General features: G+C 36.0%; 1 protein-coding gene across 5 annotated transcripts in view; it reads right to left on the reverse strand.

Moving 5' to 3' along the window:
• PTGFRN (prostaglandin F2 receptor inhibitor) overlaps nucleotides 1–12,783 on the reverse strand; it is a 104,885-nt gene that overhangs the window by 49,652 nt on the left and 42,450 nt on the right. For 4 of the 5 annotated variants that reach the window (XM_063305514.1, XM_063305513.1, XM_063305512.1 and 1 more), the window contains exons 3-5: nucleotides 11,354–11,773; nucleotides 8,401–8,784; nucleotides 4,425–4,850 (exon numbers count right to left, since the gene is read on the reverse strand). In XM_063305514.1, the coding sequence (XP_063161584.1) occupies nucleotides 4,425–4,850; nucleotides 8,401–8,784; nucleotides 11,354–11,773 (1,230 nt within the window). The remainder of the gene's footprint in view (nucleotides 1–4,424; nucleotides 4,851–8,400; nucleotides 8,785–11,353; nucleotides 11,774–12,783) is intronic. The other variant, XM_063305515.1, reaches the window with a different exon arrangement.

Raw genomic sequence — 12,783 nt, forward strand, 5'->3', positions numbered from 1 at the left:
GCATGCAAAGGAGGCTCAATGAAAGGATAACAAGAAAGGAGCCAGGGAGTTCCTGTACTTTTTTTTGTTATTAGGTTATTATTTTTATTTCACCTCAGAAGAACATTAACTGGGACATGTGGCAGCTTTGTAAGTTACATCCACCTCCTCAAAATTAAGGAGGATACAGTAAAACATTTACCTGATACAGAAGTAATGGGCTGATGAAAGAGAACTTGCCTCCTTTCTCTGTTTAGTTTCTGAGCTGGGTGAACTATGTACAGGAAGAAGCTGTTCTTTCTGCCTGGCTAACACAGAAGGCAGCCGATTGGCCATGGAAGGATGAAGGTGTCTTAGCTTCTTCCATGGCAAATGCACAAACAGGTGGATTAAAGAGCAGGGTTAAATATAAAGCTAAAATGTTATAGCCTCATCAAACATTTATTTCAGTTCTCCAAAATATGACTGTAGCTGGCACATAACACATAGCACCTTCTGTAAATTTCCAAACAGTACTTACTTGCACTGTTAAAATGGGGCCAGGTTTAGAAGCAAAAAATAGACTTTCCAATTTTTTGTTGACATATTATACACTTCACAACTCCTGTTATCAAGTAATGAGAAATTAGCATGATAAGTTCACAGCACAAACTCAGGTTATCCATGGAGTAACTTAACTTCTGAGATAAGGCCCTTTGCACACCACCACCGTTTTCACTCCCCAAATCTCCAGAAGTAGTTTCAAACTGATGCACAGAGTTACAGAGATTCAGAATACTGCTACTGCTGCTGCTATCAAAACCCTGTGAATAAGGAGCAAAGAATCTCAATCACTGCCCTAATTCCTGGTTTTAAAAAGTTCCTCACCCTCACTCCACAGAAGAGGAAACATACGTTGCTAGAATTACATATGGTCTTACTTCATGTTGTGTATGTTTGTCTAGTTGAATAGCAAAACTCTGAGCTGTTGAACTATAAAATGATCAAGCCATTATTCCCTGTTAAGGAAAAACTGGGTTGAAGAAAACCAGATGCCTTTAAATGAGATGAGGCGAGTATTCTCTCAAGTAAGAAAATTCAGTGTCCCAAGTTCCAAGTTGACAAAATGCTTCAAAACTTTACAAAAGACAACGCTAGTTTCTCTGAAGTTTCAACTACACCACAGCTGAGGCAAAAATAAATCCGCTCAGCATTTTAACACTGACGACACTGGGCTTCTGGGGGAGAAATGGTGGACTGAAGACATCTCCATGAAAGCAGAGCCAACAACTACGTCAAAGACCAAGGAATTGGTGAGTAGACCAGTCCCTTGGAACCTCCTCCAGATGAGGAGAGGATGGGAGATTGCTCACATGTGCTCCGTAAAATAGCCATCTTGCTCGCAATTGTGGCCAGTGCCTTTTAAAGGACACTAAGTTCACTATAACCTCACTTTCAATTCACTTTCGGAAATTGCTTATTAACTACTTTTAAGCTATTAGCGACCTCGGAACGACAAGTTTGAAAACTTGTGAGTTTGCCTTCAATCCTGAATGAAAGAAAATGTTAATCATAAGCATAAGAATTTAAAGAATTTGAAATAAATAGCAAAAAGCTAAATAATATTTTGACTTTAGAAAGTTATAAACAGGCTAAGGGTCCAGATAGATTTGGAATACAGAAACTTTTACAATAAGATTTTGGAACTAATTATAAAGAACAAACTGCTTCTCATGGGAAATAGATCTGGTTTTTGCAAGACATAACAAAGATAAGTAACTTTATGATTTTAAAAACTGGATACTAGAGAGACTAAAGATTCTAGGCAGAGGAAAAAAACACAAGCCTACCTTTTATGTTAATTAACTGGGACCTACAAAATTATACAAAATATTAAATTGAAAATATTAAAGGAGACTTTTGAAGAACAGAGCCAGAAATTAGTAGCCACAATAGCAACAGTGTCAGTCATGATGTCTGCCTCTATGGATAGATTATGTCCAAAAGATGTACTTGAAGAAATGACAGATGTAGAACAAATTTAAGCTTACGAGATGGAGATGGTACTGAAAGTGGATTACCAAATTATAGGCCAAAAGAATGACTTGGAAAAGGGTGTCTCACTGGATATACAAAAAAACCCAGTTGATCTTTTAAAAATTAAAAGGAAATACAAATGATAAACCAAGAAAGTGACCTGAATAATTTTTTCTTATTGGATTTACAAAAGAGGCTTGTTAAAGACCTGAAGAACTCTGTGTGATGGTACAAAGAAGAAATGAAATCAAATCCTATGACAATATTTGAATGCACTAAAGATTAAGGCTGTTAGAAGTAAAAGAAAGGAATATAAAGTTGGTTTATTTGATCAAGGTTAAAATATGTTGTTACTTCTGGCAACCTTTATGGACTTTCTGCTGAACCAGGACTAAAAAGATCATATTTTATGGATTTGTTTATGGATAAGAGATGAGATACAGGATGAAGAGATAAATGTTTGTAACATTAGAGAGGGTGAAGAGTTACTAAATTTGTTTATACTTGTTGTGATGAAGGTTGAAAGTCACTTCTTTATATATTTTCTCTATTATATTCTTACTTTTATTTTTTATTTTTTTATTTTCTTCTTTTACTCCTAAGTTACTTCTTTACATATATCTTTTCTCTTTTATTCTTACTTTTTTCTTTCTTACTTTTCTTTTTTCCTTGTACTTTTTATTTTTCTCATTATTTAAATTTAGTTTGCATTAGATTTTACTATTATAATCAAAATGCTTAATAAAAATTATAGATATAGAGATATAGAAACAAACACTGCTGACCCTGTGGGATCAGAGAGCTCTAGAGTACTTTCAAACCAGTTCATGTGAAAGTATCTATCATGAATAGAGAAATCTCATCATCTTTTCAGTTGTAGACTATCCAAATGCATTAAAATGTATATGTACAGTAAGTTGCCTTATATTGGATTATTCTATTGCTTAATTTAGCATCAACTGTCCAAAGTCTTATCCTTTGTGTTTGAGCTATTCACATAGAGGATTACATAATGGAATCAAGAGACTATTGAACAAAAACATATTTTTTTCAGATATTTTATCAGATTTTTTAATATTCTGAAAGAAAAAAATATGGCTTCTAAGTTGTGTATTCAACATGATACTTTTTAGACAACCAAGGCTACCTGGAATACATTAGCACTTTTTCTCCTGCCAGTTAACATATTATCTGATCAGCTAAAGTGTTAAAGCAGGTGAATCACATAACAGAGGCTAGGTCATAATTTTGGTGCTAGGCAAAGGAATTTTATTTCTCAAGTCTTTTCAAGTTTCTGTAACAAAATTAAATTTGCTTTAGCTCTTGAGTCTTCACTTTCAGATTTTTCACACTTTAAATTAACAAATTTAATGTTTTAAAAGTTGAAGGACAAGTAGCTGTGTTAGTCTTTTGAAGCAAAAACAACTGAGTCTTGTGACACTTTAAAGAATTACAATTGAATACGTTATAAATTTTGTGAATTGTTATCAACAAGAGTTTAATATGTGCTATTTTGTTAGTGTTTTAAAAGCTAGACGACTTCATCCTATGCATCCTTTCTGCTGAATAAGCCATGCCTTTTGATCTCTAAAAAGAACATAGCATACACTTTTATTGTCTTCTCCAATTTCTTGTAACACCAAGGACAGAAGAATTACTTCAAGGACACTGTGTCCTCCAGACTACACATTCTTCTTAGATATACTTCAGACTGCTTCTTGATCACTGCTGTAAGATGGTTAAAGAAACAAGGCTTGTAATAGATATATCTCCTCTATGAGCCTAATAAACTTACTTTAGCCTTACTGTTAGCTATTTATTGAATGTCACGAGTGCACTGCCATGGGGCAAAACATGGCAGCGCCCACATGACAAAAAGAAGTCTTAGTTATAGGGAAAAGGAGTAGTAGTTAGTAGGACAATAGAAAGCGATAGCCTGGAAATACCTTGGAGGGACTGAGCCGGCACTCAACCATCAACACCATTGTCCCGACAACGAGCAGGGCAGAGACAGGTAGGGCGAGGTCAAGACATGCGCAGTCACAGACCCAACGGCCCGGACATGACCAATTAAGGAGTTCTGGGAAGGAGGGCGGAGCAACGGTGGGGGGGGAGGAACACTGGCGGGGACAAGGTAATATATTTGAACCTGTTACAATGCCGCACTACTCTCGGCTTTTTACCTGAACTGTACCTGTTCTGAATAAACCCAGAAACTGTTTTCGTAACTCAGCGTCTGCGAGTTATTCACGACAAGGCGATCCTTACATTGAATGGCATACTGGTAGTCATTTCTAAATTTGGCTATTCTACCTTCTTCAGCTGGCTATGGAATATGCATATGCAACTCTCAAAAATCTTTATTAATTTTTTTCATTTGGGAATACTTATAAAGCCATTGAATCATCACCAAGTTGTAGAAATCCTACCTTGTGTAGACCATAAAATGCTTACAGGCATGGAAGCCACATCCTTGATCTTTATCCAGCTGTTGTTGCGCTGTCTGTCCCATGAAGAAATTACACAATAATAATCTCCTCTATCTGTTTCAGAAGTCCATTGGATTCGTAAGCGGAAGGTGTCTACCCTTGGCTTAGATAAAATAATTTCTCCATTTTGAGCACGTTGTTTGCTTCTCTCCCCAAGTACTAGTGTCCAGTCTGCATCCATAGTGGCCAGAAGTTCATATTCTACCACTTCATCACTGCGTGTGGGCCTCCTATAGTACCAGGACACAGTGAAACGAACATTTGTCTCGGTATTCTGTACCTCCATGATCCTACATTCAAGCTCTGTGGGATCCTCTGAAAACAGGGGTGTTTTAGAAGCGTTCAAAAACACATAGTAATTCGGTTCTGTGTAGGTTTTGGAAAAACAGAAAGCCAAAGTAACAATTAAAAGTATGAAATAGAACCAATCCAGAATATAGATCATATTTTCACATACAGAATGATTTTTAAGCTTCTTTAGTATTTCATCAGTCACAGCATAGGTTGTAAGTTGTGTATTCAACATGATACTTTTTAGATAACCAAAACTACCTGGAACACATTAGCATTTTTTTTCCTGCCAGTTAAGATCAGCTGAAGTATTAAAGAAGGTGAATCACATAACAGAGGCTAGGTCACCATTTTGGTGCTAGGCTTGTGGATTGTGCCATCAGCTAGTGATGTCAAATTCTTCATGACATTATTTGCAAGGGACAAACAAAAGGCAGCTTCTATAGTACAATTGTATTAAACTGGTTATTTTGTAAAATAATTACACACAAACAAATAAAGCATCCTTTCATGTTGGTTAAGAGAAGAAAAATAAAAATCTGTTTGGAGGCAATTCCTTTATTAAGCCAACTATCTATTTCAAAACAGTATACATTTTTAATTTCCCATTAACTAAGGAGTTGGTGATGAAGTTCAAGAACTTTAAAGCTTGAACTCTATTTTGTAAACCCGCAGTTGACTTAATAAAGATATTGACTTAATATGTGCAAAGACTTCCATAAATTCAAAACATTCTGAACTTCGCATTTCAAATTGAGAAACCTGTTTGCCTCTGCACTGTGTGATACATGCAAGGTAAGAAATCAACATTTTGGATTATTATGCCCAGAGTGCACCAGATTTTTTTGCAGTTTTAATTTTGCTGTTGACTTTCAATGCCATATTAACAGAAGAATATACCAGCCAAAAAAGTAAATGTTAGACAGTAGCAGTAAGACACCTTGACTTACTCATGATGCTAATTAGCTCTGAAATAATGTGAAGATGCACTAAATGAATCTAACAGCTTTTAAAGTTGAGGTATGTCTGATAATATCACGATCATATGTTTAAAGGAATTTTGATTCCCTCCTACTCTTAGCAACTATATTCAGATATTAAAGTAGATAAATATTGTATGTATGAGGCTCTAGTATAAATCACTAGAGTTGTTGCAGACAATGTTGGAGTTTACTGAACCAGATAGTTTCCAACATGGAAACATGAGTAACTGCTTTCTGCTCAGATAAGAATGAGAATAAAGTTGTAGGGAAGTGAAGTTTTAGCCAACCGCATCAATATTTGGAAGGTCTATAGAGGTGGATTGCTAGGCAAAGTTTCGACTTTGAGAGCAATGCTCCAGCTATGCTCTTGACACTGACTCGCTGACTGAGGATTTAGAAGGAAGGAATAAAAGCTTGCTGGATAAGCCTCATTCCTGCACTCTGTCAACTGTCAAAGAACAGCCTTGCTGACAGCTCAGTGACTTAATACCCTGCCAAGCTCTCAAACTTCAATCAAGGAAGAGCAGGAGGCTACTGATGAAATTTGGATACAATTTATGTATCTCAGATGATGAGAATTCCTCTCCCTCTTTACTCACCCTGAGGCAATACAAGGTCATTAAAAAAATACTTTTATCCTCTACCTTCACCTAAACCTAAGTAATAATTGTGATATAAAGAAGCAGAAGTTCCCACTGGCTGTAGACAATATTTCAAAAGCAGAATAGAAGTTCTCCTGTTTAAGTCAGCTTGAGAGTAGGGAGACTACCAGATATTATCGGAAAGAGAATTATACTGGAAAATAGTTGTTCCTCTTTAAATCCCTTTGTATGCAGCCAAGTGGGTTAGCCAGCAGAGAGAGCATGAAAAATTCTTTCCACTGTGCCAACACAGAAACCAGCAGACCTCCAGAGAAAGTTTTCCTTCTTTTCTGTGCACTGCTGAAATGCAGATTTCCTGCCTGAAGACTAGAACTCCCTACTTCTCCAACTGTCAGTAAGACAGTAATCTCCCTCTGTTTAAGAGTTTAAGAATTTACAACCTTCATGGGACAACCTTTAAGTACTATTGTATTTAGTGGTGAAGTATGCCTTCTATATGAGAAAAGAGGCATGAGCTATTCTCTTACCTCCATGTACATTAAAAAAAAGGGGGAAATCAGGTCATTTTCCTTTCTGGGTCTCCCTTTCAAATCTTACTTACAATTTCAGTTTCAAGATCATCTGACTACAGAGTTATTCTGGGAGGCTTACACTTAAAACATTAAAAAGAAAACAACATATATCAAAGAAAAAGAATACATCTGACTGAAAGACACAACTAAAACCCAAGTTTTAAAATGTTAGAAGTTGCTTAACTCCTTTTTGTTTCACTAGTCTTAAACCTATTAGATAATAGAAGGATTTGCACATAATACGTTACTGTGGCTAGTTTGTTTTGGCATTTGTTAGATTTACATCTTGCCTTTCTTCCTTCCAGGGGCTAAAGATAACATATATAATACAGTACTCCATATATATAACATTTCATCAACCAATTTTTCCCACGACATTCTCTGAGGTAGGTTGAACTAAAAGAAGGTTATTAGTCAAAAGCTGCCAGTGAGCTTCTATAGCTGAGAGTGGACTTGAATCTGTGTCTTTCTACTCCTAGTCCAACAGCTGAATCAGTGCATCAGACTGGTGCAGTATTATATGCAAAGCTATTCCTAGAAAGAAGACATAGCATACAAACCCTGGATAAATTGATCACACACCACGCTATTAGAATCAACTACCTGCAAAACATGGTCTAACCTGTGGTTACTTTGTTTGTAGAGCGGTTTCTAATGCTGTTGACTCAAAGACAAACAGCATTTCATAAGTAACAGTAAGAGTTAATCAGTTATAAAAGGTAGAGATATAATTTAATCTAAGAATGTAATTTAGATGTATTTATGAGCTGCTTTCTATATCATAGCAATACTTAAGTGACCACTGCTGATTATGAACTGCTAGAAAAGTTCAGTAGTTTAAAACATAATTACAGTTATTTATTTTCAGATCTTCCACCACAATTGGACATCTCTAGCCAGTTCACAAACCCAAATTGTAGAACAATAAAAATGCAAAAAAAAATAATAACTCATCATCATAACGCTCATAAAAGAAATTAATACGAAATTAAAATAGATATAACCAATCAGATGCAAGCAAAGCACAGGCGTTTATCTTCAAATGTTTCTCAGAACATCCATGTTTTGATATGTACAACTTTCTTCCAATCTCAACCTTACGAAAAAAAATTGTCACCACTGAATGGCCTATCTCCTTTTTTGGACTATGAAATGAAGACAGAAAAAGAAATTAATCAATTCTTATAACTTAATGGTTGGACAGCCAATGCCTCCAGATGTTTAATTCCCATTAAAATCAAATAATAAGTCTGTCATCATTGTCCATAGACATTACAGTCCAATATTCAGAGGGCATCCAGTTGAATTCCATGCCTATAGGCCGGATAGGAAACAAAAAGACAAAATCCAGGAAGAATGAAAAGTACTTCCAAGCTGTTGCCAAGAAAACTGGATAGAAGTACCCACATTGTTACCAGTAGCTAAGCTTAACTCAAAAGCTTGTTTTCCTTCATATCCAATTACTCACCCAATGTCACCACTTCCACGGTGACTGGTACTGATGTCTTCTCTGCTATTTTGTGCCATCTGCCATTGTGTTGTGGCACCCAAAGAGCTGCTTGACAGTAGTAGTAGCCGGAGTTTTCAGTGCCTACATCACGCACCAATAGGTGGTAATTACTTTGATCTACATGGCTAGGGCTGATGAAGGTGGAATCACTAATTACCAAATCACGGTCAGCACTCAGCAAAACCTGAGCCTCTGCCATGGTGTCATGTGGATATTCACTGAAGTACCATGTGAGTTCTGTTTGGAAAATACCACTTCTATCTGTTGTAAAGTTGCAGGTAAGTTCAAAGGAATCTCGTTCCATCACAGATATATTGCTTCTGGTGATGAACACATCTAAAGCTGCAGAATTGGAGTAGGGGATGGAAGAGACAAGACCAAGGGTTATGTTAACTTCCAAGTGTTACTCAACTTCTAGTCCAGCAATTGTATTCCTGTCAGCTTGTACAAGCACATATAATTAGTGGCATACACATTAGTATTCATAGGCAGACAGGGTGTATTGCTGAGTAACACAGTTAAAACACTAACCTATCAAGTTCAACTGGTTCCTACTTGAATGACAAGTGTATGTAAATTTATAGTACAATTTCAATTTTTTTTTGCAGTTAATGCCAGCAACCTTTCACTTATATTTTGGTATTCCAGACAGAAATATTTTTCAACTGGAACACAAAAGTAGTCTACCTAAAAGACATTTTAAATGTTAGCTGCCCTTCAAATGTCTCTTCAACAGATGCTGCTTCATTAAATTACATTCTGTAAATTTAGTGACTTTCTCAAAGTATCTCACAACTCTCCTATGATGTTTGGTATATATCCATAGTGCAATCCAATGCTACTATGCTTTTTAAAAGCTTGAAGACCAAGAAAAATCTCTTTTAGAATTTGTCCAAAACTGGACATATCAGCAGAACCCAAAGATGACTGCAAATAACTTGCCAAAAGGGTTGGATGACACTGGAGTACAACAATAATCCATAAGGAAGAAATAGCAGAAAGAAACCTTTCCTCTTGCTTCATAACAAAAGTAACTTGTCTAGATATACAAACGACAATTTTGAATGGGCCTGAAACAGCCTGATGGAACAAAAATTGATCTATTTGCCACAACCACAACAAATGCTTGTGGAAAAAAATGGATGAAACACTGAAGAAAAGAGCCACCTTGCAAACCATTAACCACAAGGGTGGCTTTGTGGTTTTATGACAATCTATGACACATGAAATATTGTGTAGATAGAAATAATGCAACCAATTCAACTAAATACCAACATATTTTAGAACCTGAGATTCCTCAATCAGTGAAAAAATTGAAACCAAAAAGAGGTTGGCTATTTCAACAAAACAACAATCTGAAATATATCTCCAAATCAACCACAAAAGTACTTACAGGGAATAAAAGATAGTCCCCAGATGTGAATTTTACTGAAAATTTGAGAGGTTCAAACATAGTGTTCGTGCAAAGAGACTGAAGAATATTTCTGAGCTAAAAGAATGAGAAATAATGCCAAAGGCAAGAATAGAAAAAAATCTTAGCTGGCATGCATTCCAAGTTGCATAAAAATAGTGTGTTTAACTTTGTACCATGTATAGGCTGTATCAGCTTCTGTTCATTTAGTGATTCATGAAATATTTAATTTCATCAGGATGCCTAAATGTCTGCATGCTACTGAATAAGCTCAAAGGAGGACAATGTAAATTTTGCAAACTTATCATCATTAAACCAAACCTGTACTTGAAATCATAAATGTTCTGTGATGTTTAAAAGATTACAATCATTTTCTGTGCATATTTCTGAATATGTCATAATCTGACTTGCCAAGAAACCAATTTGCTTATTCTTCACCTCTCAAAATGATAGCTGTCTATTGTTCCATGAGTTGCTATTTGAATCATGGAAGGCTGTATTGGGCCTTTATTACTGAATATATACACTAACCTCCTGACCAAGAACAATGCTTAAATTCTTTATTAAGATGAAATACAGTACAAAATAAAAAAGTTAAAAACAGAAAAATGTAATTAAGATACCACAAAATATCACCAAAGTAGACTTCACACAAAATATTTAAAAGTCCAACACAGCAGCCAATCCAGTTAATCATAGAATGTCTGCCTAGATACAAATACTTTTGCCTACCAGTGAAGAACAACATAAAAGCAGCTAGCCTGAACTCTTTTAGTATGGAGTCCCAAAGTCTAGTAATTTTCATAATAGTGATTATTCTTCTGCAGCTCTTAAAATATGAAAAAGTTAATTTCAACTGAACTTTTAGGTAAATTATTTTTTGGAGGAAAATAGAATTAAATTAAAACTAAGGACAGTTTGAATTTGTGCCACACCAATTCACTGAATTACAGAATCATAGGGTTGGAAGGGATCTTGGAGGTCTTCTAGTCCAGCCCCCACCCAAGGCAGGAATCCTCAACACATCCCAAGCAAAAAGTTGTCCAACCTTTATTCGAAAACCTCCAGTGATGGAGCACCCATGCTGTTCCACTGTTTAATAGCAATTACAAATTCTTCCTTATATCCTTGGAAAGTCTTTCTATATACTTTTCCTTATATACTCTTCTATAGGATAAGTAAAAAACCTACTTTAGCAGCAAATAAGACTTACAATAAAAACATGATCATAAAATAAAATGAATCAAAGTACATTCCAATATGTTATGGTTTTTTTCCTATTGTGTGGCCTTCATATTTAATGTTCAGTTTGGGCTGAGATTTCATGGCACATGGAACACCAATAAGACAGTGAGCACTGTTAGTACATTATACCATCCTGAGCTACACAGGGAGCAGTCATCATGACTTTTTAATCAGTGCCAATTTTTCATCCTGTGGCTATACATTCTACACCATATCTATTGTATTACTATAGCAAAATGAATATTGGATACTCACATGTTGGCTTCACTACCAAATTTACTACATCTGCAGTCTTCTCTTGGATCTTTTGCCATGAACCATCTGCACCTTTAACCCACTCAGTCACACGACATCTGTAGGCACCTTCATCTGTTGGAAGAGCTTGGGACACAGACAGGCTATAAACGTCATCAGCCATAGCATCTAAGCGCACATCCCCACTGATATAGCGGTCACTGTACTCTGAGCCAGTCCGGAACTTGCCCTCGTGTGTTAGTGAAAGGATTTCTTGCCAGGCATGGTCACTCTTGAATTCCCAAGATACTTGCAGATGGGTGTGTTCAGAAGAATTGGTAAAAGCTGAGCAACGTAATTGAAATGCATCACCTTCTGTTAAGTTCCAAGTTGATAAGGAGTAGAGATTTGATCCACGAACAGTTAAGCCATCTGCAATCACTATTTAGAAAAAAAAAATAAAGCACACAGATTATAATAAATGGTTTTCCATAAAAAATTATTCTGAAACTGTCAAGCTGTAGATAGCTTGTCATGAAAGCAATGACTAATTACACTAATGAATATGCTGAAACCAAACAAGTAAGTAATGCCACAAAACAGAAACAAGACCATGTTTTAAATACCACACCCTTTTCCCCCATTCAATCTTTTGAGCACTACAAATGCCACAACTTCCATCTCCAAGTACCGATTTCAAGTATGTGGACATTTATTTATTCCTTTGATTTATATAGTCGCCCATCTCAGTTTTACATAACTCTAATCAGAGTCATTGGATATTCTACACTGCACTGACAGTGTAGCATATTGGTTAGTTTGGTCTAGTGGTTAAGGCACCAGGCTAGAATCCAGGAGACTGAGTTCTAGTCCCGCCTTAGGAGTGAAAGCCAGCTGGGTGACTTTGGGCAGCCAGTCTCTCTCAGCCCAACTGACCTCACAGGGTTGTTATTTATAAAAATAATAAAAGCGGGATAAAAAGTTTTTTTTAAAAAATGCTATATTAAGACCAACACTAATCAGCTGAGTTTAGTAGGTGAATTTAAGCCAGTCACACAAAGAACAATCACAGAGTTCTTGTTGTAGGAATAAAATGAACAGAATGTATGTACAGAAATGTATGCTGCACATACATTGCTCTGGACTCTTGAAAAGAGATACAAACACTGCCTTGGATTCCTGAGAAAAGACAGTTGCCATATTTATACGTTTTAAATGTTTAAATGTTCTGGCCATTTAATGTTATTAGGTTCATGTGGGTCCTACTAATGGATAAAAAGAATATGAGTGTACAAGTAACACCAAACTTCTCTACATGTTTCATTTATTTCATGAACAAAGTTATACTACATGTGCTGCCTCAGTGAGAAAATTGCTCCATTCCCACAATTCTGTAACCAGCTGCACGACCTTTATCTGTAATAACTCCATTCAAACACTTCCTGTAACTG

This window comes from Candoia aspera, chromosome 5 (assembly GCF_035149785.1).
Source record: "Candoia aspera isolate rCanAsp1 chromosome 5, rCanAsp1.hap2, whole genome shotgun sequence".
NCBI lineage: Eukaryota > Metazoa > Chordata > Lepidosauria > Squamata > Boidae > Candoia > Candoia aspera.